Source organism: Microchirus variegatus, assembly GCF_963457635.1.
Source record: "Microchirus variegatus genome assembly, chromosome: 15".
Lineage (NCBI taxonomy): Eukaryota > Metazoa > Chordata > Actinopteri > Pleuronectiformes > Soleidae > Microchirus > Microchirus variegatus.
In genome coordinates, this window is record NC_139816.1 from 24,145,480 (window position 1) to 24,173,107 (window position 27,628).

General features: G+C 43.4%; 3 protein-coding genes across 4 annotated transcripts in view; all 3 read right to left on the minus strand.

Annotated features, from left to right (window-relative positions):
• Positions 1 to 484: 484 nt before the first annotated feature.
• Positions 485 to 5,483, minus strand: nub1 (negative regulator of ubiquitin-like proteins 1). 2 transcript variants are annotated; one of them, XM_083901286.1, is made up of 15 exons: positions 5,362 to 5,483; positions 4,463 to 4,654; positions 4,204 to 4,371; positions 3,954 to 4,018; positions 3,751 to 3,815; positions 3,505 to 3,672; positions 2,639 to 2,718; positions 2,370 to 2,476; positions 2,103 to 2,289; positions 1,899 to 2,006; positions 1,663 to 1,815; positions 1,443 to 1,589; positions 1,280 to 1,363; positions 947 to 1,139; positions 485 to 854 (listed from the first exon to the last, which is right to left on the minus strand). In XM_083901286.1, the coding sequence occupies exons 2-15, from the start codon at positions 4,577 to 4,579 to the stop codon at positions 706 to 708; spliced, it is 1,791 nt and encodes a 596-aa protein (XP_083757412.1). In that variant the 5' UTR covers positions 4,580 to 4,654; positions 5,362 to 5,483; the 3' UTR covers positions 485 to 705. The 2 variants fall into 2 exon arrangements, with proteins under 2 accessions (XP_083757412.1, XP_083757413.1); XM_083901287.1 differs by having other exon boundaries at positions 4,463 to 4,584; positions 5,362 to 5,479.
• Positions 5,484 to 10,873: 5,390 nt separating this feature from the next.
• On the minus strand, positions 10,874 to 23,005 carry LOC310937534 (5'-AMP-activated protein kinase subunit gamma-1-like; the record flags this gene model as incomplete). The annotated part of the gene is made up of 17 exons (XM_083901817.1): positions 10,874 to 10,881; positions 13,570 to 13,728; positions 13,831 to 13,924; positions 14,051 to 14,197; positions 14,280 to 14,317; positions 14,413 to 14,578; positions 14,664 to 14,790; positions 18,250 to 18,304; positions 18,394 to 18,439; positions 18,531 to 18,589; positions 18,672 to 18,753; positions 18,829 to 18,935; positions 19,386 to 19,434; positions 20,929 to 21,149; positions 21,250 to 21,374; positions 22,753 to 22,886; positions 22,961 to 23,005. The coding sequence occupies 17 exons, from the start codon at positions 23,003 to 23,005 to the stop codon at positions 10,874 to 10,876; spliced, it is 1,662 nt and encodes a 553-aa protein (XP_083757943.1).
• Positions 23,006 to 25,652: 2,647 nt separating this feature from the next.
• Positions 25,653 to 27,628, minus strand: part of LOC310937535 (histone-lysine N-methyltransferase 2C-like) — a 60,385-nt gene continuing 58,409 nt past the window's right edge. The window contains 1 exon segment of the mRNA XM_083901818.1: positions 25,653 to 26,361. Coding sequence (XP_083757944.1) covers positions 26,269 to 26,361 — 93 coding nt within the window. The 3' untranslated portion in view covers positions 25,653 to 26,268.

Below are 27,628 nucleotides of genomic sequence, written 5' to 3' on the forward strand. Positions count from 1 at the left end.
ACACACACAGTTTTAAAGTTTAAATGTACAGTGGGTAATATTAATATTCAATTAAATGTATTCATTTGTATAGAGCCAAATCATAACATACATAATATTTTGAAGGTTTTACCCAACATTCTAAGTGTATAATATTAGCAGATTTCTTTTTAATAAGTTGTAAATTAACTTTTAAACATTTTTTTCCCCAACTAAGAACTTTATATTTATTTACTTTACACAAGGGTCATGCTTTATGAAGGTAGCCATCTTGTCTACAGAAACTCACTGTACTTCACTTGAGATCACTAATCTTCACATACTTTTAAACACATATAACATCGTGCCACAAGGGGGTATCTCAGTCACACGTAGACCATGATGGCGCCCACAGATCTCTATCGCCCCCTGGTGGCTAACTGCAACATAAGCGCCACCCCCTCCATGACCAGACAAATGAATTTTTTTATTGAAAATTCACACAAGAATTCTGGTTTTCATTAGTTTTTAATGAAAAAAAAATTAATTCAACATAAAAATCAGAAACAAAAAAAACCTAACCAAACATAATTAACCTTCATCGTCAATCATGAGGCTGCTGCTCATCATCATCATCACATGAAAACACAGCTAAATCAGAATGGACAGCCTCAGTTTAAAAAAACTGAAAATCTGAGTCTTTTCACACAAAAAAGCAAACGTTGAAACTTTGACTTTGTGTGTGTGTCAGACAGTGTGTGTGTGTGTGGACACTCTGTTCAGGTACGTCTTCATGGTGTTGATGAGGTCACTCTCCTCCTCCAGAGTCAGGTCCAGATAATCCTCCTCATGATGAGAGAGATCCTCCAACACTTCGCTGACCAGCTCCTCGTCCTCTGCGCGCGCACACACACACACACACACACACACACAGTGAAGCTAACTGTAGCCATGCTCTTACTTTGAAATCTCTGTGTCTGTCTTTTACCTTTGGAGGGGGAGGAGGTGGAGGACGAGGAGGTGGACGGCTCCTCCGAGTTGGGGGAGGCAGAGGACGAGGTTGAGGGCGGGGACAGGAAGCCGTTGTTGTCCAGCAGCAGCTGAGCGGCTGATTGGACGTCCCCTCCCGTCAGACGGAGAGCTGCCTCAGATGCGTCTCTGTCAAAACCAAGATACTGAAGCTGCAGAGAGAGACAGGAAGTGTGGTGTGAGACACACCTCCAACTTCATCCCGGCATCCTTCAGGGTTAAACAGCTGAAAACATGTCACATGACCATTCAGCTGTGAACAGGAAGTACAATGTGAGTTTTACAGACGTACCTGGTTGACCTTCTCTGGACTGGCGGTCGACGCCTCTCCGTTGTTATTGGTCGCCTGAGCCGCCTGACTCGCGTCCTGCAGGATCTGAGGGAGACACACAAGCACATGTCACATGACCGATGCTGTCACTAACTGTGGTGCGGCGTGATGACAACACACTGACCTCACAGGCACGGTTAATGTCTCCGTTGGCACGGTGCAGGGCAGCTGCGGCATCTCTGCGGGAGAATCCCAGCTCAGTGAGGGCAGTGATGTCCACAGTCCTCTTCCTCCTCTTTTGCCGCTCTCGCCGCTTCAGCTCCTCACGCTCCTGAAAACAGAGACACATTTGTCCACAGTTTGTCCCGCTGACATTCCAGCTGTTGTCCTGCACCTGGACTTACCTGTCTACGATTTGTGATGTGGACGGCGGCCTCCTGCAGGTCGCCTCCACACGCTCTGAGCCCGAGTCGAGCTTCACTCTCTGTGAAACCCAGCGCCATGAGCTCAGCCATTTTGCCAGAGTCCAGACACAGACGAGCGAACAGAGACTCCACCTGCGGAACACAAGCATGACTCTGCACTATTCATCATGTTCACAGGTCACATGGTCACAACCTGTCGCCGTGGTGACTGTCACCTTGGTCAGCTGATGTTGAGCCTGAGCGTCGTTTCCTTCAATGTAGGAGAGGAGACACTGGAGGAGATAGAGACGCAGAAACAACACCTCCTCTCTGCCTGTGTTACCCTGACAACACAAACACACGGACACACACAACGCACAACATCATCATCTTTTCTGCTCACTGACTTTCAGGATGTGTGTGTGTGTGTCTGTGCTGACCTGGATCATGAGCAGTCTCTCTCTCTGTTCTCCGTAACACTGCAGGAAACAGTCTTCCGCCCTCTGCAAGCGAGTTCTGCCGTCATCCAGACATGTGAGCGCCTCCAGAGCTCGGTAACACCACACGATGTCCAGCTGCAGGACTGCAAAGTTATCTACACACCTGAGCAGGGACGAGTCACACACACTGGGGACAAACACATGCATATAAACAGAGTCAGTGCTCCTGTATGATGCGACTGATGATGTCACTGACAGCGTGTGTACCTGAACTGTTGGTCAGCCTTCAACAGGTGACACAGAGCGTTGTCGTACTGTTTCTTCTTCATCAGAGAGCGACCTTTCTCATGGAGACCCATGGCCAAGATCAGGGCCTACACACGTACACACATACACACATTAGATATATATATATATATATATATATATATATATATATATATATATGTATACACACACACATACATGTCACTTTTAAAGATAATGTGCTGAATGAATGTCTCTCTCTCTACGAGTGTCTCTCTGTGTCTTTCTACCTTCCTCTCAGTTGGTGGGATCTTCAGTGGGTTTCCTCTCTGGTCTGCGATCTCCAGGAATGGTGTGTCTTCACTGCCGTCTGAAACAAACACACATATCATCTTCATCATCTTCATCTGAACATGTAGTTTGTCAGTGAACTGTACTTAAAGACAAAACCGTTTTTGATAAAGCTGATAGTTAGCACTCAGGGAAACATGTAGCAGCATCTAAACTTATAATTTGATACACTTGTTATATTTCTGCTGCTGGTCTTTGTCTTCTGTCTGTGTCCCACTTCTCCTCTGTCCACCATTTTTCCTTTCACCCCAACCAGTCAGGGCAGGTGCTGCACATCTTTTGGTCCTTTTCCACCTATGGTCCCAGCTCACCCCACCTCTCCTTTCAACTACAAAAAAAGTACCTACTCAACGGGGGCAGAGTCATCACTGCACGGCTGCATGAGACTGCGGTGACTTTGTTTTACACAGACAAACGAGTGACTAATGACTTGGAAAGCAGTTGTTTTCAGTGTAACTGAATCACTAGAATATATATAATATAATAATATAATATTTTCATTTAAAAATTAAAATACAAAAAACACAGCGTCTTTTCCTCGACGAGATGTTTATTACAAGATAATGGTTAATGAAAATAAGTACCGCTGTGCTCTAAAGCAGCAGAGCCTGAAGCCAGAAGCCGGTGCTCATTAACACAACTGACCCTCTTTTTTTCCAAAATAGACCGTAGTTAAAGAACATAGAGGAGGACACACTGTTGATCTCCAGGGCTGAAATATGTTTTCTTCTTAATCGATTAATCGATCGTCGATTAATTATGCCCATCCCTAGTGAATACACCTCTCTGTTGTCAGTGAACACACCTCTCTCTGACAGGATCTGGAAACCCTTGTGTGTCCTCTGCAGACTCTCACTCTGCTCCTTCTTCTTCTCCTCTTCTTCTCTCATCTGTTGCTTCAGTTCAGCATCGCTCACCTTCAGCACCATAACTTTACTGTGGTTCTTCACTCCCTGCTCGTCCAGGCGCCGCTCTGCCCACACACACATGCGCACACATGAGAGTCTGTCATGGATCAATGGACTGATCAATCGAGTGTTAGTGACCTCACCTGGACACAGAGTTTTCCCATTCAGGATCAGTTTGAAGAATCTGAGGTCAAAGTCTTGTCCAATCCTACGACAGAGAGAGAAAGGGAGTGTGTGTGTGAGAGAGAGTGAGTGTGAGCATGTGTGTGTGTGAGTGTGTGTATGTGCGCGTGTGTGTGTGTGCGCGTGTGTGTGTGTGTGTGTGTGTGTGTGTGTGTGTGTGTACCTGTCCACCACCACCTGAGTGGACACGTCCAGCCTTGTCTCCAAGTAATTCTTTGACTTTGGATCCTGAAACAAACGTGACGAACAGTAACGTTTTTGTAGCATCAGCAGCCATGTGGATGGAGAAATGTTTTTCATTATTATTGTCACATGACCACTCAGGTGTAAACAGGAAGCAGGGACAACACAACACCACCAAATATTTCAAAATAAAAGTCTTGTCAGGACATGAGCATCTCCCCCTCGCCTACCTTCCTGCTCTCTTTGGGTAGCAGCAGCTCCAGCGTGGCCACTTGTGTCTCTCTGTACGTCTTATTTCCTTTCCCTCGCCTCACCGCTTGGGCTCTGATGGACTCCAGAGCACCACCTACCTCTGACACAGGCAGACAAAGCAGAGGAGCGTAACGTTCTGCCAGCTCCTGACAGTGGAAACAAAAAAAACAAACATTTCATTTAATCTGAATGTTCAGGCTTCTCTTGTGATTAAACTAAATGCTGTTTCCTCGTCACCTGCATGTGCGGTGCCCCCTGCTGCTCGTCGTCCTCTGTGTACGGAGGGTTCCACAGCTGGATCTTCTCCTCCTTCAGAAGGTTCTTCAGCTTCGCCTCCGTGTTCTGATCTGCCATCGTCTCTGCAAGAGGCGGAGCCACAGGAACACAGGAACAGTAGAAGTAGAAGGTGGTGGACCGAAGAGAGACAAACTACCGTGTAGGCAGAAAATGTTGTTGTTTTAAGGACGGATGTGTGAGTCCTTGTTGATTTCACCAACAGGACCTTGAATGCCTCACACATCCTTTAACACACACACACAGAATGTAAATAGACATTTCTAATGGTTTATTATTCTCGTCTTTCTACTTTGATCATCTTATTTTACACTTGTGTGGGATCATTAGTCTCATCTAATCTGATCTCTGTGCAGAGAAGACGAGACGAAGGTTTGGATGGTTTTCTTATGAACAGAGGAACAAAACTGTTTCAGATTCAGGGACAAAAAGTCACATAATCATAAAATAAAATTAAATTAAAGTGTGAAAACAAAGTTTATCACTAAATTAAAGACACGCTAATAATGTCCCCGACCACCACTGTGTTTTTACATTAATTCTCTGATAACGTGATCACTTTCACTCTCCGTGTGTTTGTGACTCAACAAAATTAAACATCGTGTTTGTGACAACAAAATTAAACATCCTTTATGAAATTAAATGTGTTTCGTGTCAAATCAAAGTAGAGTCATTTAAAAATGTGAACGCATCATTCGCCGTGTGACGTCACGGTCATAGATGACATTAACAACAGTTAGCAACACTCAAAGTTAGCCGCTAGCTTCACAGTGGAGCCTCTTTCTCCGAGTTCCCACTCTAAAGCGACAATTTTTCCGCTGCGTCATGTTTCAGTGACTCACCTCAGTGTCACGGCACACGGCCACGAACAGCTACGTGGGTTTGGACACGCGTGAAACCTCGGCGAACCGTCCGCGTCTACGCTGATGTTGTTGTTGTGGGTTTGCGACAGTTTCTGCTGACGTCACTGAGCAGGAAGAGGCGTCACTCTGAGCACGTTTCACGAGCCGCTCAACGTAAGCCACGCCCATTGGCACCCAAAACTCACCATCCAAAACAATAGACGATCTTTTTTTCGGCAAAAATAAAATGAAATAGAAAAAAAGAAGAAAAAAAATATGAGATGTGAAAAAAAAAGATTAGGGGGGAAAAATGGCCAGAATTCTGAGATTAAAGTCAGATTAAAGTCAGAATTGTGACTTTAATCTAAAATAAAATGTGAAACCAAAGTTTATAACAAATGTTACACTGAATAATATAAGATATATATAAAATAATTAAAAGAAATAAAATAAAACTACATATAAAGTTATAAAAGAGTGTATATGTATACATTTCACATTTATTGAATTATGTGACATACATAGATACAAGTAAGTTGTTGATGTGTTGTTTCATTAATTCATGTTAAAGATAAAGTTCACAGAGTCAGACTCTCTTCACTCCTTCATCTATGAAACTAATCCAGATGCTGGTCTTCATGTTGTCACTGGACGTCAGTCACATGGTCAGATGAACAAAGACTGAATAAAACAAGAATGTTTCCTATGAGAAGAGGAAGTGAATAATTTTATTTTTACAGTCAAAAGGACGAGTACATGCCCAGTTTCCTCGCCGTCTCTGAGATCCTCTGTGTTTTCCTGCTGGGGAACGGGTAGTAGCTCTGGTTCTGGATCTGGTTCTGGTTCAGATGGACCAAGGAGGACATGCCCTCAGCGCCCACACTCTGCTGCCTGATGATCCTCATCTGTGTGGAGCTGCTGCTGGTTCTGGTCTTTGAAATTGTTGGTTGGTTCTTCAGGTCTGCGTCCAGGGCAGAGGTGGAACTGCAAGGGGAGCTACAGGCTACAAGTGTGACATCAGTGCAGCTCAGAGCACCGGGGGCATGGCTTTCTGTGGATCGGACACATGGATTCTGTTCAGAAGAGTCAATTGAAGCCGAAACTGGATCCACTTCAGAACCACAGACCACCTCTGTACTGGGTCTGTGCACTTCTTCTCTGGTGCTGCAGGGGGCGCTGCAGGGAGACGTTTCTCTGCAGCTGCTGAGAGAATCTGACGAGTCATCTGTTGACTCAGAGGAAGAAGATGATGAAGATGATGACGAAGAGCGTCTGGAAAACAAGAAGACACAGCTTTAATGAAACCATGAAAACAAAGTTTATAAATAAAAACAAGGATTATAAAAATATAAATATCAAAAAAACACATGGAGAAAAACGGATTTTCACCACTGAATAAAATAAAGGAATAAAATCTACACGATTTCAGCTGCTGGCCTCGTGTGGTCAGTCTGTGTCATTGTAATGATTCTAAACAAAGGATTCCAAGCATTCACAAAATAACACTTTTCAACTTCGTCAGTTAAGATTCAAGTGTCGTATGAGATATTAACGCACGGTTGCCAGCAGAGACACAAGGAAAAACTGATTTTATCCACTTTACAAAAGACTCTACAACAGGATACTGAAGTTTGTAAAATTCAGTGATTTCAACATCACAGCACACAGGAGTTGTTCATCCACTGCTGCCTCTATCACTAAGTTCAAATGTCTTATTTTGTCACTTCAGTGTTTGAAATCCTTTGTTCAAGTGACCACATGAGGCAGCAGTAGACCAGCAGCTCCTGTGTCCCCGCCAGCTAAATTCACTGATTCTTAAGATAAGATAAACTTTATTTATCCCTCATCAGGGAAATTCACTTGTCACAAAAGTAAGTCAGTTAAGACAGACAGTTATATTAGACAACACAAAACAAGCAAGGGATTAAAGAAAGGTAAAACAAAAAGGACTGTAGTCTATGTGCAGCCTATGAGTCTCTTCCTGTCCCTCTCAGAACTTCCACAGCCCCAGCAGACCACTGCATAAAAAATACCCGATGCTACCGTGAAATGTTTTTAACAGTGTCCTGCACACACCAAAGGACCCGTCTCCTCAGCAGGTGGAGACCACGTTGGCCCTTCTTGTAAAGGACATCTGCGTTGTGTGCCCAGTCCAGTTTGTTGTTGATGTGCAGGTATTTGTACTCCTCCACGATCTCAATGTCCAAACCCTGGATGTCCACCGGTGCAGTCTGGTGAACCTTCCTCCTGAAGTCGATCACCACCTCCTTTGTCTTGCTGGCGTTAATGCGCAAGGGGTTCAGTTTACACCAGGCCACAAAGTGGGTGAGGACCTCCCTGTGCCCCTGGTCGTTTCCCTCAGACACACAAGCAACTATGGCTGTGTCAGAGAACTTCTGGAGGTGGCAGCGGTCGGTGTGGAATGTGAAGTCAGATGTTTACAGTGTGAAGAGGAAAGGAGAGAGCACTGTACCCTGTGAAGTCCCCATGCTGCAGACAACAGTCACAGAGCCTCACATACTGTGGTCTATTGGTGAGGTAGTTGGTGGTCCATGCAGCCAGGTGGCAGTCGACTCCAGTTCCTTCCAGCTTTCCCCTGAGCAGTGATGGTTGGATGGTGTCGAAAGCACCGGAGAAGTCAAAAAACAGGACTCTCACAGTTCTCACAGTGCTCTCCAGATGTGACAGTGACCTGTGCAGCAGGAGGATGACAGCGTCTTCCACACCAATGCCAGGACGATACGCAAACTGCAGGGGTCCATCTCGCTGTTAACTAGGCGTCGAAGGTGGGAGACAACCTGTAGCATTTTCTCTATGGGCTTTGGTGTGGGAGAGTGAGTGGTTTCCAAACTTCAGTTTCCTGTGTGAAAACTCACAGTGAGATAAAGATGTGAACGTGTGACAAAGATATCAGAGCAGGGTGAATTCCAATTCCTTGCTTAACCCTCAATCTCAAAAATGCGCGCTCCCGCAGGTGCAAGTGCTGTCCCGATTCTCAGAAAAAGGAAGTTGAGGGGCAAGTTTAAGTTCTTAGTTTAGGGCCATATTATGGATAACTTACGTCATTGTTGCGTAACATTTATTTTTATTTTACGATCTTTTGTCAATAGCCAGCTGGTGCGCACACGCGATCGTTTGCTATGGTTTACTTTTCAATAAGCCGTGGTGTGTGGTAACTGTCAGCTGATGTCCGTGGTTGTGGTATTTGTATGAGTATCATCTTATAACTAACTGACAACCTAATAACTTGACTGACAAACGGATCGTAATAAATAATCCTGACGTAAATGTGTTCTTCGTCTTCTTTTTTGGAGTTGACAGACTGGACGCAGCTTCCGCGTTACTCTGCCCCCCGCAGTCTGAAGACGTATCTGCATTTAAGGGGTGTCCCATTTCTAAGTGACAAAACCCTCAACACTTGGTTTTGAGGGCCAGTTTGAGGCCAAGGGTTGAGCTTGAGGGTTAAGATTGAGGGTAAAGATAGGAATTGAAATTGGCCTTTAAACTGACGCAGACTCTTTGAACTTTATCCACTTTTTGTTAAAGTGGATAAAACCTTTGTTTTATCCACATTTTAAAAGCCATTTTGTTTTCACTGAGCGTGAGCCTCAGGTTCTCAGCAGCAGGGGCGCTCACAGCTTGGCCCATTTCTTATCTTAAGAGCGTTCAGTAGGAAACCTTCATGTTGACTGTGTAAACAACAGAAACATATTTGTTAAAGATGAGGATTTTCATTCACATGTTTATTTTAAAAATGTCTTTCTGTCTCGGGGCTTATCCATGTTTGTCCTGGAAAAGTCACACAGAGCAAAGACACACGAGGAGTGAGTGGAACTGAAGAAAACATGTCCATGGACACACCTGTGAGAAGCTGCAGGTGTGTCCATGGACATGTTTTCTTCAGTTCCACCAAACCAAAAACTACAAAACCATCTTTTCTTTATGTGTGTGTGACTGTGTCTGTGTGTGTTTAAATGTCAGTGATGTACAGATGAAAACTCGCCTGCAGCCACAATATGACACACGTCAGTGTTCACTCATGTCTACTGTGCCTTTTCAAAATAAAATAAAAATCAATTTTCACTGCTCAGCTTCTTTTTCCTCGACCAAGAATAAAAAACAACCATGTCTGACCATGTCTATATATATACATATATACATATATATATATATGTATATACGTATATATATATATATATATATATGTATGTATATAATAGAAAATGATTGCAGATGTAAACTTGAGGGAGTGTTCACTCAGAGGTCAGACATGGTTGTTTTTATATATATATATATATATATATATATATACAAAATCTGTGTATATATATATATATATATATACACAGATTTTTCTTACATGACTTGAACGCATCATCACACTGACCTGGACGAGCAGCTGCTGCTGATGTTTGTGTGCGGGGAACAGGTCGGGGGTAGAGGCACGGTGACGCCAGAGCAGGAGCGGCGGTGGTGATCCAGGTGGATGTGCCAGGGGTCAAAGGTGGCGGGGTCAGGAGGAGTGATGAAGGTGATATCTGGAGGTGACGAGGTCAAACCCTGAGTGACAGGGACGATACTGACAGCGTCTGAGAGCTCCTCTGAAACTGACACACGCACACAGTTAAACAAACATATTCTTCACATATCATAGATTTTATTAGATTATATCGATGTATCTTTCGTTAAGCGACTAAAATCTGTTTTTCTCTGTACTCAGTGTCAGTGTGTACACATAAAAAGAAAAAAATAAAGAAGAGGAAAACACTAGAAACAAACAAACACACAAATATAATACATTCTTATTAAAAAGTAAATAAATAATCATAAAGAGAGAGAGGATAAAAGTTTAAATGTAAATATGAAGTTTTTTTCTTCTTCTACAACACTGAAATATTTGCTCATATATAATCAGGCAACTAATAGTTAAATTAATTACAATAAATACAATCTTTATATATGAAGTGTACTTTTATTTTGAAACCTAACACCAGACGTGTTTACCGCGAACTTGCACGAGCACAGTTTTACCACGTTTTACCACGTTTACCCGTTCAAACGAATTTCTTACTTTACGGATCAGTTTTGTTTCACACAATAACGTGTGAAACAAAACTGATCCGTAAAGTAAGAAATTCGTGAGGACAATCTTGATCCGCATCTACTTCCTGCTTTTACTTTGCAAACAGCAGTTTCCGGTATTGTACCGGACTTTATCGCGTGACAGAGCGCGGGAAAAGCAGTACGAGTTGTTTGTTTCTCGCTCACCTGTGTTGAAGAGCAACACCTGAGTGTGTTTCCTCTGAGAGTCTCTGCTATTCCTGTACTGTTCCCTCAGAGAAGACATGTCCATGTTCTTCATGTTCTTCATGTTCCTCACGTTCCTCCTGATCCACCTGCTGCTGCACCTGCTGACCCCGCCCCCTCTGCACCTCCTGACCCCGCCCCCTCCTCTGCACCTCCTGACCCCGCCCCCTCCTCTGCACCTCCTCTCTCACCTGCTCATCACGTCTCACACACCTGTTGAGATTCAATCAGAAACTCATAGAGAGGCCGTTTCTCAATACCCAAGTATGCCAGTATGTACTTGCTTACTTGGAAAGTACGTACTTGAGAAGTACGACTGAAGTACATACTTGCCAAGTACGGGAGTACAAGAGCACGATTCTTCAATTGGAACAGCAGCGTACTTCCTTGTTCTACTGTTTGAATGGTCTTTTAAGCCTCATTACCGCCACCTACAGTGTTGATGAATGAACATGTAAAATACTTTTAATAAATAAATATATTGTTATTTTCACATTTTAAATATTTTATACACTATAAAATATTGTCCATTATATGTCAATACATATACAATGACAGTGCGACTTTAATATAAATCTAAAATTCAAAGTTTCAATCAATTAAACATTAATATTATACAAAAGTTCACACTGTCAGGTCAAAACGTTTGCATTAAAAACAAAACAACATGTCAACAACAAATCTATCGATCACACCAAGTATGTAATGACGGAGCCGTCTGAGCCAGCGGATCATTTCATCAGGACAGGCCGAAGTGACGCTGCTATGTGCCGGGTACTGTGAGCACCGAGCGTCCGTTGTATTTTATCCTGCTGTGTTCCGCCGAAATGCATTCTGGGATATATCGCTTTCCCAAGTACGCTCAAGTCACCACCTGATGCATACTTGGTAAAATGGGCGGAGCGAGAACACTTCCGGGTATGAGAACGGTACTCGCTGCTCGCGTTCTTAAGAAATGGAACAGAACTTGGACTGAGGCTGATGACGTTTTCACAAGTACGGGAGTACGCAAGTACGCACAAGTACGGATATTGAGAAACGGTCGCTCATGAAACACCTCCACAACGGACGTTATTTTTCTTCTGCGGTTCAATGTACGCAACCGGATGTGCCCGGACTAGTGCCCGGAGCAGGAGGATCCGCTGTTCAGGAGAACCGCTGTTTATGTAACAATTACGGGATTTTCAGAAATCTCGCTGAGCCCCGAGATTTATGTAACTATTACGGGATTTTCAGAAATCTCGCTGAGCCCCGAGATTACAATAAAACACAGCGTTCTCAGCAATGGCTGAACTGTTTGTTTCGAAACTTCAGGGCTTCATAACCAAGGTAATGACACAGATACACACCAAAAAAAACAGCGTTAATAAGAACTTCCGGTCTAGGTCCACTTTAAAATCACTGTTTTTTTTCTGTGGACTTTGGTGTGGGAGAGTGTTTTACACTCAATAAAGATATCTACATATATATATTTTATTTATATAGGACTAGGGTTATAGTCGATATCATAGCAGATAATGTTTTTGTTAGCTACAAAAAAATACATCAAGATTCATAATAATTTTGAAATTTAAACTTTATTTTTCAAGTTCACAAACACAAAGAACTTTTTTGAGCATTTGTTCCACAAACGCAACAAAGGAAAGAGAGAGGTAAGCCCCGCCCTCAAACACAGACGGGCCAATCACAGAAAGTGTCAGCTTTGCAGTAATAAAGTTAATTGACAGCTAGCTAACATTAGCTGGTGGCTGCTAACACCATGGCAAACGTCCGTGTTAGGATTAGCTCAGTGGCTGCTTCGCTCTGGACCACAGACAACCAGAACCAGGAAAACAATCTTCACCTGAACACGACATGGCTAACAACAAGCAGCTACAGTGTTAGCTTCATGCTAACAACACGGCTAACACCGAGCAGCTACAGTGTTAGTTTCCTACTAACAACACAGCTAACACCAAGCAGCTACAGTGTGTTAGCTTTATGCTAACAACTGCAGAGTTTTATTCTGTAATGTGGGCTAAAGTTTGTGTTGTTAGCATGAAGCTAACACCGAGCAGCTACAGTGTACAGCTACAACACAAACGTTAGCCCACACTACAGAATAAAACTCTGTAGTTAGCAGCTAATGCTAACAGCTGTTTGTCAGAGTGAGCTAAAGTAGGCGGGGCTTAGCCACAGGTCAACTCAGTCTAAATGAATCATAAAAGAGGAAAAGAAAATATTTTTTAAAATTTATAATCATCTTTAAATAAAATCAGTTTTATCTACAGTGTTTACATAATTTTAGTAATTATTATTGATATAAACGTCAATCACAAAAAAAAGCAAAATATCGACACACTCATGATGTCACGTCAGCAGGAAGTCCAGGTTTACTGATGATGTCATCCTCTCAGAGACCAGCTGAGATCTGATTGGCTCGCGCAAAACCCACAGGCCCCTCCCACCTCTGCAGCAATTTACCAATCACACAGAGTCATGACAAAGTCTACCAGCAGAGGGCGTCACACTGACTCCTCCCCCATACCTCTTCTTACTCACCTCCTTCTCCTCCCCCCTCCTTCACTTCCTCACCTCCTTCTCCTCCCTCCTCCTTCACTTCCCCTTCATCACCTCCTTCTTCCTCCTCTCCTGTCCTCTCCTCCTTCACTACCTCACCTCCTCCTCCCTCTTCCTTCACTTCCCCTTCATCTCCTCCACCTTCCTCCTCTCCTGTCCTCTCCTCCTTCACTTCCTCTCCTTCCGCCTTTTCTGTCTCCTCCTCCTCATTTAGCTCCTCCCTCTCTGTCTCCTCCTCCTCCTGATTTAGCTCCTCCCTCTCTGTCTCCTCCTCCTCATCATTTAGCTCCTCCCCCTCTCCTTCCTCCTCTGTCTCTCCTTGACAGGTTTCTGCAGCGTCACCACAGCTCGTCTCTTTACAGGACTCCTGAACCTGGTCCTGGTCTTGATCTGGTTCAGGTTTGCAGTTTGTCTTTGAACTAAGCTCTAGGTCTTGGTTCTGGTGCAGTCCAGTGTCAGGTCCTGGTGGTGGACGAGGTAGAGACTCTTTCCTCCTGAGACCTGCAGGCACAAGCAGATCTGATGAGCCACACCCACAAGTGTGTGTGTGTGTGCATGTGCGTGTGTGTCTGTCTGTGGGTGCGTGTGTGCATGTGTGTATACCTGCAGGTGTAAGGACCAGAGCCTGCAGGATGTCTGACAGTGAGACGATACCGATGATATGAGACTCCTCATCAACAACGACCAGTCTGTGAACCTGCACACAGACACACACAAAAACACACACACACACACAGACATAGGTCTTTAGATCACACAGGGAGCAGAACTTGACCTGAACTGAAACACCATTATTTTTAAATGAAAACTTCTTCTGTCTCACCTCAGCTTTGACGATGCGGTCCACGATGGTGTCCAGCGCCTCCATCTTGTTACACTTCATGACTCCTTCAAAATACTGACTCCTGTGTCTCAGTGCCTGAGTCACTGTCACATCCAGATTATTGTAGGTTTTCTCTGCTGCCAGATTCTACACACACACACAATATATATACACTCACACAATATATACACGCACACAGGTTATAAACACAGCTCGTCTGTTTACTCACAATCACGTCAAACTTAGAGTAGATGTCCACGACTTTACCTGTGAACACACATGATGACATCATATTCATAACCTTCATCATCATCTTCATCATCATCATCATCATCATCATCATCATCATCATCATCAGATACCATGGTGATCAACGACAGGCAGAGCAGAGACTCTGCGGTGAGTGAAGACAGAGAGGGCGGTGATTAGGGGCGTGTCTGGGTGGATGAAGGCGATGTTGGTGTAGGTTCCCACAGAGAGTTCCTCCAGACTCTGCTTCATGAAGGCTGGCATGGGCATCTCACACAGCTGACACACACACACACACACACATGTTAAACACACACATGCTTCAGCCCCTCCCATAGCCCCCCCCCCCCCTCAGGTGACTCACAAACAGCTGCAGGAACTTGAGGATCCTCTTGTGTGTCAGGATGTAGAGAGCGTTTCCACTGACCGGGTCAATGACGGGCAGACGGTGGATCTTATTCTTGATCAGTGAGAACACGGCGTCAAAGATACTGGAGAGAAGTAGGGGGAGGGGCCACATCACTGTCATTGCTCGGTTTACACTTTCTAAAATAAACTCAAAACACACACACACACACACACACACACACACACTAGGGCTGCACAATGTATCATTTGAGCATCATCATGGCGACAAAGATCCATCACAGGACATGCCATATTTTCTCTTTTTTTTTTAAAAACATGTCAACTTCTGTTTTGCTACACTCCACACCACGCTCAAGATCAAAAAGCAACTACACACATGCACTCACACACTCATAGACACACACGCACCAACATTTCTGCAGATCAATGACATCTTTGCATTAAGGGCCATATTATGGATTATCCCTGTGTCAAAGTGTCATTGAGCACAAGTTAATAATAAATTCAATTTTGTCCCAAATAAAATCTCTACAGATTTCATTTAATGATTTTGAAGATTCTGTCTTCTGAGTGTGCTCAACCAGACTACTGAGCGTGGCCTTTGCCAGAACTTTCCCTGAGATCCTGCAGCTGTTCCCACAGGCTGCTCTGTCCCCTATCTGTTTGTAGATCACCACAATGTTAGCATCCTGTGGGAGGATCTCATGTTCCCAGATGTTTTGGATCAAGAGGTGCAGACAGCATGTGAGGAGATACCCTCTGTGTTTGATAACCTCTGCAGGGATGCCATCAGGTCCAGTACTTTTATTGTTCTTTAGGCCAGCAATAGCTTGGCCAGGTTTCAGAGTGAAGCGGTGCAGCGTCGAGGTTCATAATAAGTGGTTTTGATCAAATAATAAGTGGTTTTGATCAGATAATAAGGGGTTTTTATCAGATAATAAGTGGTTTGGTCAGATAATAAGTGGTTTGGTCAGTTAATAAGTGGTTTGGTTTTAATCAGTTAATAAGTGGTTTTGATCAGATAGAAGTGATTTAATACATATGTGAAATGATGAGATGGTTCTGTCTTTTTTACTGTTGAAGTCTGAACATGTAACACAGAGACTGTGATACTTTATGTCTCACTGACTTTTTATTGTTTCATTATGTTAATGTTTGACTCACACACTCCGACTCACTCTGTCTCACGCACGCACACAAGTGACGTGTGGTCAGGGTCCCCTGTAATCATGACAAGTAAAATACTAATGATGATAAAAGAAAATCACTTTGTCCACTTGACTGTTCTATAAATTCGTTTTTGTGTGATTTCAACATTTCTGAATTTACGCATTTCCTGTTCAAATACACGGTCTGTCTAATATATTTCATGAATGTGTGTGACCTATTTAGTCTTTCTGATCTGCAGTAAATGCACAGTGAAAATGCACAGGGTGAGGCAGAAAGTACTGTGCCGTACTGAAGGGGGGCAGTGCTGAGCGTATGTGGCACAGCTCCGTCAGAGGTGAGGCACAGCTCATTTCTGCCTCACCGTTCTCCCGTGTATTTGAACAGGAAATGCGTAAATTCAGTGATTTTGACCACAGGCGCATTGACTTACTATATACTGTATATCTATATAAAACGTAAGACCATAAACGATTTTCAATTTTAATTTAAAAAAAAAAGAGAGATCAGCCAAAAAAACAAAACATTTAAATATAAAAATCGAATTTGACCATATATGAAATATATTGCTTTTCTTGTTCTCGTATTATTGAACAGTATGGAATTGATTAAAGCATTATTAAAATCTTTTAAAACAACTTAATGTTTCAATTAAGGTCAAGTTAGGTCCATAAATATTGGGACATCGACACAATTCTCTTTATTTTGGCTCTATACACCACTACAATGGGTTTTAAATGAAACAAACAAGATGTGCTTTAACTGCACACTTTCAGCTTTAATTTGAGGTATTTACATCCAAATCAAGTGAACAGTGTAGGAATTACAACTCTTTCTATATGTGCCTCCCACTTTTTAGGGGACCAAAAGTAATTGGACAATTGACTGAAAAGCTATTTCATGGACAATTGTGGGCTATTCCCTCATTATTTTATCTTCAATTAAGCAGGTAAAAGTTCTGGAGTTGATTCCAGGAGTGACATTTACATTTGGAATTTGTTGCTGTTAACTTTCAATATGAGATCCAAGGTGATGTCACTGTCAGTGAAGCAAGCCATCATTAGGCTGAAAAATCCAAACAAACCCATCAGAGAAACAGCAAAAACATTAGGTGTGACCAAATCAACTGTTTGGAACATTCTTAAAAAGAAAGAATGCACCGGTGAGCTCAGCAACACCAAAAGACCTGGAAGACCACGGAAAACCACTGTGGTTGACGACACTCCAGGAGGTGGATATATGTGTTTCAAAGTCAACAATCAAAAGAAGACTTCACCAGAGTGAATACAGAGACAAGATGTAAACCATTGGTGAGCCTCAAAAACAGGAAGACAAGATTAGAATTTGCCTAACAAAGCTGTTATAATTCTGGAAGAACATCCTCTGGACAGATGAGACCAAGATCAACTTGTACCACAGTGATGGGAAGAGAAGAGTGTGGAGAAGGAAAGGAACTGCTCATAATCCACAACATACTACCTCATCAGTGAAGCATGGTGGTGGTAGTGTCATGGTGTGGACATGTATGGCTGTCAATGGAACTGGTTCCCTTGTGTTTATTGATGATGTAACTGCTGACAAAAGCAGCAGGATGAATTCTGAAGTGTTTCCAGCAATATTATCTGCTCATATTCAGCCAAATGCTTCAGAACTCATTGGACGGAGCTCCACAGTGCAGATGGACAATGACACAAAGCATACTGCAAAAGCACCAAAGAGTTTTTTAAGGCAAATAAGTGGAATGTTATGCAATGGCCAAGTCAATCACCTGAATCTGAGTGAGCATGCATTTCACTTGCTGATGACCAAACTGAAGGGAAAATGCAATATGCAATGCAATAGTAGAGGTCTGACAGAGCATCACCAGGGATGAAACCCAGTGTCTGGTGATGTCTATGCCTTCCAGACTTCAGGCTGTAATTGAATGCAAAGGATTTGCAACCAAGTATTAAACAATGAAAGGTTGATTGTTTAGTTTGTCCCATTTACTTTGTGCCTCCCACTAAAAAGTGGGAGGCACATATAGAAAGTGTTGTAATTCCTATACTGTTCACTTGATTTGGATGTAAATGCCCTCAAATTAAAGCTGAAAGTGTGCAGTTAAAGCACATTTTTTTTCGTTTCATTTCAAGTGTATCAATGTCCCAATATTTATGGACCTATGTATTTGTACATCCGAAGAGTGCCTCCCCAGTCATGAACCTCACCACACACGCGCGCACACGCGCACACACACACACACACACACACACACACACACACACACACACACACACACACACACACACACACACACACACACACACACACACACACACACACACACACACACACACACACACACACACACACACACACACACACACACACACACACACACACACACACACACACACACACACACACACACACACCTGGCGTCAGGTGAGATGTGGACCAGAGGTTTAAAAGTCTCCTGCAGGTAAAGCTCTGTCAACATTAACATATAATGTTATTATTTACAACATCAACACTGCAAACAAACAAATGAACAAACGAACAGATGTCGTCATCATCACCTCTCCAGGTCTCGATCTTATGTTCCTCCAGCTCATAGATCTGAACCTGACAAACACACACACACAGTCAGTGTGTGTGTGTGTGTGTGTGTGTGTGTGTGTGTGGGTGTGAATGTGTGTGTGTGTGTGCGTATTACCATTGGAGATTTGTAATATCTGGTCAGGATGTTGATAAAGTCTGTGATGGTCAACATTCCTGTAGAAGAGAAGAAGACTGATGGATGATCACATGACTCTCTCTCTTTCTCTCCGTCTCCGTAGCTCTCGCTCTCTCTCACCTACAAAGCTCTGGTTCTTGCTCTCCCACAGAGGAGCAGCTCTGACTCCATTTGCCACCAGAGCAAAAAACGCTTTCTTCACCTGAAACACAAATAAAATATTAACATGTGTGTGTGTGTGTGTGAGTGTGTGAGTGTGTGTGTGTGTGTGACTCACCTGCAGCGTCGTATCAAACACCACCAGTTTGGAGCTGGTCGGGATAATGTCATAACACTTATGACACTTCATGAAGCGTGTGTAGATGTCTCTCTCTGACACTGACACTGCACACGCAAGCACGCAAGCACGCAAGCACACACCCACACCCACACCCACACACACACACACACACACACACACACACACTGTTAGACAAACTTTGTAAACCAATCACTCTCCCACACCAAAGCCCAAAATCAAATCAGTGATTTTAGCCCGTGGAAACACAGGAGCTGCTGGTCTACTGCTGCCTCATGTGGTCACTTCTTGTCACTGAGGTCAACCTTTCTCTATGTCACTTTGGTGTGCGAGTGAGCAAGTTGTCATGGCAACAGCGAATCTCTGATAATTGTTTACCATTTATTGCAGATTTTTTTTTAAAGAGGAAGTGAATGCTGCTGCAGCTGACTCTTCAAAATAAAAGCCTACTGGTATCACAGACACTATGTCTCATGTCTCCCCCTGTTGACTGACTGAAGCTACAGCAGGCAGATGTTTAAAGAGACAAGTCTCACCCTCATCGTCAGGCTCAGGCTGCTCCGACATGTCGTCTGCAACCTCCACCTGCACACGTGACACGTGACACACAGAACACACACACACACGCACACACACACACACACACACACACACACAAATACAATAAACTTGATGAACGAATTTAACTTCACAAACACGTCTTGGGTCTGTTTGTCCCTGATCGCACCACAAAACCTCCTGAAATATTGATGAAGTATCAATCAGCATCACGTGACCCATCAATCAGGTGACGTCAGAGCTTTCTGCAGTTAACGTTGTACAGTATCATCCAAATATGTATGTATGACTGCATTTATTAATCATTTAATTATTACATCATATCAATGAAGGGTGAATATAATCAGCTGCTCGGACAGGATCGATACATCCATCAATAACTCTGTGTGTTTGTGTGTGCGGCCTTTACACCGCACACATGAAGGGGATGAGACAACGGATGTTGGCGCAGGTGGGACGGATCATTTCGTCCCCGCATCCCCGTGATGTTTGATTAAAAGTGATGTCACACCAGCCGAACATCAGCCTGACATGTTGTCATTAAGATGACGAAGTGTCCACGCGCTGAGTGTCACTATGACGTAGTGTGCGCGAGTTTTCCCTAAAAAGCGCAGATTTGTGAATAAGCTTTGGTTGCGACATCACTGATGACATGCAGGTGACGTTAGCTAGCACCTACTTCACAGTCGCCGTTCATTAACGAGCCTTTCCTCCCTAGGGTCGTTTCCTCCGCGGGTTTAAAAGCTTTTTCACCGGGACACGATAGAAAAAGATCGTCCCGGCCTCATGTCGCGTCTGCGTCCGCCTGCAGGAGCCGAGCTGCCGCTGAACGGCCGCGGGTTTCACCGGAGCCGCTGACAAGCTAACCGAGTTAACAGACGCAGCTTCCGGTTAGGATCTTAAAGTTAAACGAAAAGTCGATAAATACTTTTTATTCAGATTCCTAAAATGATGAACTGAACCTGTGTCTGAGATGACCGACATTTCATTTCTTTAGATACTTTCATACTTTTAAGTGTAGTTAATTTTAAGTTTATGATATCGAATTTTCTCTTCAACATAAAAAAAATAGAACATTTTATTAAAACAAAACAAAAAAATCTAGATTTTTATACATAAAACGAAGGCTGCACATTTCTCTACTCTTTCAGGTTCTTATTTTGAAAGCCTCATATCCAGTCTTGGTCTTTTTGGCGATCCAAACTTGTGGTGAATGTGAGCGAAAACATTCAAACAGAACCTCAGAGAAGAAGAAACCGAGAGAAGAAGAACCAACCTGAGAGAAGAAGAACCAACCTGAGAGAAGAAGAAACTGAGAGAATAATAACCGTATAGAAGAAGAACCTTAGAGAAGAAGAACCAACCTGAGAGAAGAAGAACCAACCTGAGAGAAGAAGAAACTGAGAGAAGAAGAAACTGAGAGAAGGACCCAAGAAAAGAACCTGATAGAAGAACTTGAGAGAAGAAGAACCTTAGAGAAAAGAACCTATGAGAAGAAGAACCCGAGTACTTGTCACTCACCAGGTTCCCAACAGGAAGGGGTGGAGCCAGAGGAGGCCTCTTTGGGCAGCAGCAGGAGGAGGTGAAGGAGTGATGTCCTGTGTCTGGAGGTGAAGAGAAAGAACGCAGTCTCCTGGTCTCAGGTCGTCTTGGCTCTGTCACATATGTCTCCAGATGGAACACACTCGTCTCCACCTGAGGAGAAGGAGGAGGAAGAGGAGGGGAGGAGCAGAGGCTGTGGGCTGAGAGAGAGAGAGATTTGAAATGTGATTTGATGAGGTCACAACCTGAAAAAAACTGAACTGTCCCTTTAAATAAATGAATTACTACACACACACACACCTCTGGCCTTGTCTCTTTTGTTGCGCGTGAACAGTTTGACAGATGCTGCAGATGATGAAGATGAAGGTGAAGGTTGAGAGTTCGATTCCCTGGAGGTCGACCTGAAGATTCCACTGAAGCTCAGCCTGACACACACACACATACACACACACACAGGGACACACATAGTGAGTCAGACTCATCCTCCTCTATTGAAGCCCCTCCTCCCTCCATGTGTGTATCCAAATTCTCTGACCACATGTCACTTTAGATGGCATCACCATGGCTTCCAGTTCCACTGTGAGGAACCTTGGAGTTATTCTAGACTAGGACATGTCATTGATTCACACATAAAACTAATTACCAGAACAGCCTTTTTCCTCCTGTGGAACATTATGAATTAGAAACATGTTGTCCTTAAAGGACGCTGAAAAACTAGTTCATGCCTTTGTTACATCTAGACTGGATTATTGTTACTCCTTATTATCAGGATGTTCCAACAAGTCTATTCGAAACCTTCAGTTAATTCAAAATGCTGCAGCACGAGTTCTGACAGGAAGTAGAAAGAGAGACCATATAACTCCAGCGCTAGCTTCTCTACACTGTCTCCCCCTACAGTTTAGAATACAATTTAAAATCCTCCTCCTCACGTACAAAGAACTTAATGTTCAGCCCCTTCATACCTGAAAGACCTAGTTTTACCTTATCACCCTAACAGATCACTTCAGTCTCAAAACGCAGGCTTACTTGTGGTTCCCAGAGTGTGTAAGAGCAGAATGGGAGGCAGAGCCTTCAGTTATCAGGCTCCTCTCCTGTGGAACCAGCTCTCACTGACAGTTCAGGAGGTGGACACTCTCTCTGTATTTAAAGTTAGACTTCATATGGTGCACGCACACTCACTCTTTCACACTCAGGGTATGAATATGACTTGATTATATGTCATTAACCTTGTTCTTTCTTTCCCTAGTTTGTGTTTTTCCTTCCTTTCCTCTCTCTCTCTCTGTGTCCTCATCTTGCAGGTTGCAGGATCCAGATCCAGTTTCGAGGTTATTATTATCATACATATCATCACCGCTATCATTAAAAGTCAATATCAGCATAATTTTTTTTATCAACAATCTCTGCTGCTGCTTATATAAATGACTGTAGTTCTTTAAACATGTCATGACTGACTAACTGTCCTGTATACATTTATAACATGAAACAATTGTATATCTGCTCCTGGTCTCTTTCTTCTGTCTCTACCTCATCTCCCTCTCTCTCCCCCTCCTCTCCTCTGTCCCCCATTTTTCCTTTCACCCCAACCGGTTGAGGCAGATGGCTGCACATCTTTGAGTCTGGTTCTGTCACAGATTTCTTCTTCTGTTAAAAAGTTTTTTCTCTCCACTGATGCTTAGTGTTTGCTCATTGTGTGAATTGTTGGCTTTCTCTGCTCTGCATGATGTTGTCTATGTACAGAGCCTTGAGATGATGTATGTTGTGATTTGGCGCTATACAAATAAAATTGAATTGAATTGAATATACCTGCGCGGAGTCTTGGGTGGAGCCTCAAGGTGGGTGGGGCCAGGCTTGTTTATGTGAGGACTGGAAGGTCGACTGAAGGCAGACCGGAGCAGGAGGCTCCTGGTGGGAGGGGTCAAGTGACACAGAGGCTCCGCCTGCAAGAGGAAGGGTCGGAGCATTTACTTCAAGTCACGTTTAAGGAATCAAACTGATGACGATGAAGACGTACCTTCCTGGCTCCGCCTCTCTCAGCACCTCCTGTTTCTCCATCCATTGCTGACACACACACACACACACACACACACACACACACACACACACACACACACACACACACACACACACACACACACACACACACACACACACACACACACACACACACACACACACACACACACACACAGGTCAACTGTTGCCATGGTAACCTGACAGAACCTGCTCCTAAACTGCAGACTGCAGTGGAAAGATGCTGAGGGGTCATGGCCTGCTCTGCTGCATCATGGGAAAGTTTGTGTGATAATCATCTGCTGACAGCCACACCCACATTCCCCACACACAGGTGACCTTCGGGTTAAAGGTCAAGAAAAAAATCATCACTGAAGGTTTTTCTGAACTGTGCTATGATGTGAGAAAGGGGACGGGGCCAGCAGGCTGTCACAGTGACATGCTTCTTTAAATCTTCAGGGTAGCAACATTAGCCACTGAGATTAAGTAACGCTAAACTGAAAAAATGTAATTATAAACATTAATCTACTGTCACACACACATGGACTCACTCATACATACACAAACATACTCACACACACTCACACACATACAGAGCTTCTAACAGACAGTCGATGTTTCAACATTAAAGGGATAATTCATGTTTTTTGAAGTGTGGTTGTATGTATTAGGTTAGTTACCTTTAAAACCCTGAACTGTCCCTTTAAATAAATGTACTTCACACACGCACACACAGTACCTTATGATGTTCAGGTCCAGATCAATCAGTTAATAATCCAATCAACTTGCTCACACTCCAGTGTGTGTCTCACTCTCTCAGTTGTCCACACTCTCTCCCTTTTACTCCTCCCTCTCCTGTGTGTGTGTGTGTGTGTGTGTGTGAGAGAGAGAGAACAACTGCAGTGACATTCCCCCCCCTGTAGGTGGATGACCTCACCTGGGGAGGGGGGGGTCCAAAAAAAAAAAAAGTGTGAATACTCAACCTTGACTTCCTGCAGGGGGCGCTTCCCTCACCGTGTCAACAAACACAGAAGTAACTTTATATTAAAGTTGATTCGTGAATTGATCTGTGATCAGTGTGATCGTCCGAGATGAATAAACTGAAAGAGAAGAAGTTTCTGGATTTAAAATGATTTCACACTTTGTCTGTCAAAGTTTAAATGTTCTGCCTTTGTTAACCTTTTCTGCCCTGACCCTCTTTTTGGAGTCCCTGCTTGAAAATGACATGCCCAAACTAAATAGAGTAAACCTCTGCAGTTACAAGCTCTATGTGGATTACCTTGGTATCAAAATACAGATAACACCAGAGGTGTAAGTTTCACTGTAGATGCCACAGTACATGGAACACAGCATAAATTAAGGATTTTTTTCTCTCGCCTAAAAGAATATTGCATTTTAAAGCAAATATCACCTCTAAAATATGCATCAGGAGTTTAAAAACGAGTGAAACTACAGACGTTTTAGTAAAGAGAGAGAGTCTAGGCGTTCTCTCTTTTGGCTCAGTTTGGCACCATCTGTGCCATTTGAGATTTCTTAGGTACCAAATTATTAAAACCCCATTTAATTTTATTTAGATGTCACTACAGGTCTAAAAAGAACTTGTTTTGAAAAAAAAAAAAAAGTATAACTCGCTGTAAATCGATGCTCCCTGTGCGGTGCGTAATAACAACTCTGTGACTCTGCTTCGTCTTCAGTTACGCAGCGCCATGGCTCTGGCTTACCTTGGTCAATTAGGGTGATTGACAGCTCATTTTAAACCTCTAAACCGGTAGAATCAGACACAGGTCTCCAAATGCGTGTGAATCACTTCATTAGCGAGTCAAAAGGAGATAAATGCATATGATGCATTTTGTGCGGACATTCGTCTCTCTCTAATCAGAACGATCTAATGTCGCCCTGTAATGATCAATCAGACCGGGATTTGTTCCCAAAGCATGCTGGAAAGTGTAGTTCTTCATTAGAAGTGGTTTTGTTCCGGTGGAAATAACTTGTTTTGATAAACAGCAAAGGTAAGACAACTGGAATCTGTAGATTCTCCGCTGTCCAGCCGGACAGTTTTTTTTTTGTTTACATAATCACGCTGACGCTCCGGTGCCGCTTTTCAATGTGTGCGCTGTGACGGTTTTTTCGCTCCTGCTGGTTTGATCCGTCGGTGTCTTAACTGGGTTTGGTGAACATAAGAATGGTTTATATGAGATTTTAGCTGAATTTCTGAACTTTCTGTGGGTATGCAGCATGTCTGTTTGTTAAAGTTAGATATGGTTTTATGACGTTTTTGTCGCTGCGTCTGACGCTGCCCTCGGTATCGGGTGCAACCGTGAAGAAGAGGTTAACGTTTATCTCGTCACCATGTTTCTACAGCAGCCCTTTGTTTTACTAACGTGTCAGTGTGTGTTCAACCTCATACTTCCCATCACCGAGTCATCACACGAGCCATCAGAGTCAGCACCTGTTAGCCCTGCCCCTTCTCATCATTCATCAGACGAACACAGTTAACTCATTTTCCCACAATTCACCAGGAGTAGAAAATGCTCAAAATGACGACACTGTTTGGTTGTTCATGATGTAAAATATTTTATTTTCTGTAAATGATTCTAAATCAGCAAAAAAAATCAAAAAAATCATCATCTTTGTTTACATCTGATACTAAAAAAAGAAAGCATGATGTCTGTACACAAACAAACAAGGCCGCAGTCAAACCTCACACCTTCACAGTCTTTATCTGCTGCTGCTGAAGCCGTAGCCCACAGGAAGCAGATGAGCAGGTGATGAAGGTGAGGTTGAGGAGGTTCAGGTTCAGGAGTCAAATCATCTCTATACTTTAAAATTATGGTACAGATATTTACACGCAGACTCTGGACTTTGAACACACCGCGGATTAGAAAATAGCTTCATTCAGAAATAAATACAAAAACAATCTTATTTTACAGGAAATAAAGGAGGAGGAGGAAGCGGAAGGGGGCGGAGACTCGTGGAATCAAGTACGTTTCTCTGGAAACTGTTTTTGTGGATTTTCTGGTTGTTTTTTTTAGTGCAACTTTTTGAATAAACGTCCCTTTGACGACAAAATTCTCTGACACAATATACACACACAGAGGACCAGCCTCTTTGTTAGCCCCACCCCCTCTGCTCTGATCACCGTGATCGATCAGTCGCATTATTATCGTTTATTGATGTAATATGAAGTTAAGCTCCGCCCACAAGGACGGGGGGATTGACGTCCAGTTTCAGCACCGAGATGAGAGAGCTGCCAGTGTGTGTGTGTGTGTGTGTATTTACTTGTAAGTACGTCTGAGTGTGTGTGTGTGTTCAGTTCATCCATTTGCGGCAGTTAACGGCTCCACAGTGACACGGGATCTTATCTTGATCGTCCTCAAAGTCGAACTTATAGTCATAACAGAGCTGTGTGAGAGAGAGAGAGAGAGATCAAATACTTTTCATCTGACAAACAAAGACTTTTCCTTGTGTAAACTGAGGTTAGTAAAACATTCACTCTCCCATACCAAAGTCCATAGAGAAAATGAGTGATTTTTAACCTCACAGCATACAGGAGTTGTTGATCCACTCTAGACCAGCAGATCTTGTGTCCCCCCCAGGGCTAAAATCACTGATTTTCTCTATGGACTTTGGTGTGGGAGAGTGAGTGGTTTACAAACATCAGTTTCCTGTGTGACGTCTGTCTAACTGTGAGATAAAAGACGTGAACATGTGACGTAGATATCAGAGACTTGTGTACGATCTGAGGAGAGTATGGATGAATGTATTGATGAGTCTAGAATGTATTGATGAATGTATTGATGAGTGTATTGATGAGTGCATTGATGAATGTATTGATGACTGCATTGATGAGTGTATTGATGACTGCATTGATGAGTGTATTGAGGACTGCATTGATGAATGTATTGATGAGTGTATTGATGACTACATTGATGAGTGCATTAATGAATGTATTGATGACTGCATTGATGAGTGTATTATTGGGCCCAGCCATTGTCATCTGTTGAGGCCTACTGAAAGTCATAAAGCCTGGTGAAAAGTTTGGGGTCATAAAAGGCCTCATGGTTGAGAACAAAGGAACAGACCACCCCACCAGGGGTCCAGTCTGTGAGGGACCCCTCCCCACTAGCCAGGGTGGCAGATGACGTCCACGGCAGGCAGCCATTGACCCATTGGTGGACATCACGGGATGCCCCGCCCCCGAGGCAAAGGTATCAAAACTGAACGAACCCCCAGAGTTCGACCTCTTCACCATATTTTCTTAGCGAGAGCGGATGTATGTGTTTAAGAAGAAGAAAACCTCAAAGAACTCTGGCCAAGCTGTGAAGGTTCTTTCTTTGTTCACCCCTAGCCCATTTTTGTTTTTTTCCCTTTTTGCTTTCTTTATTTTGATCAGAGACTAAGCTAATAACTCCCTGCGAGTTATTCCTTATCATTCCTGCAGAAGAGGAGATCGTGGTTGCTATACACACTCCTAACCCACCGTCGTCGACCCGCTGTTTCCTACTGTGAGTCGGTTGACCATGCGTAACACAGCTCTAGAGGCGCCCTCTCATCTCTCCCATTCCAGCAGAACCAGCCGACGCACGGAGCAGAATCGCGCACCAAGGCACTCTCTCATCTCTCCCATTCCGGCAGAACCAGCCGACGCACGGAGCAGAATCGCGCACCA

Coding starts and splice junctions, on each gene's coding strand:
- nub1 (XM_083901286.1), bottom strand. CDS start 4,579: ATGGCAGATCAGAACACGGAGGCGAAGCTGAAGAACCTTCTGAAGGAG. Junction 2,719..3,504: donor CCAGATCCTGTCAGAGAGAG/GTGTGTTCACTG, acceptor TGTTTGTTTCAG/ACGGCAGTGAAGACACACCA. Junction 2,290..2,369: donor AAGGCTGACCAACAGTTCAG/GTACACACGCTG, acceptor GTTTGTCCCCAG/TGTGTGTGACTCGTCCCTGC.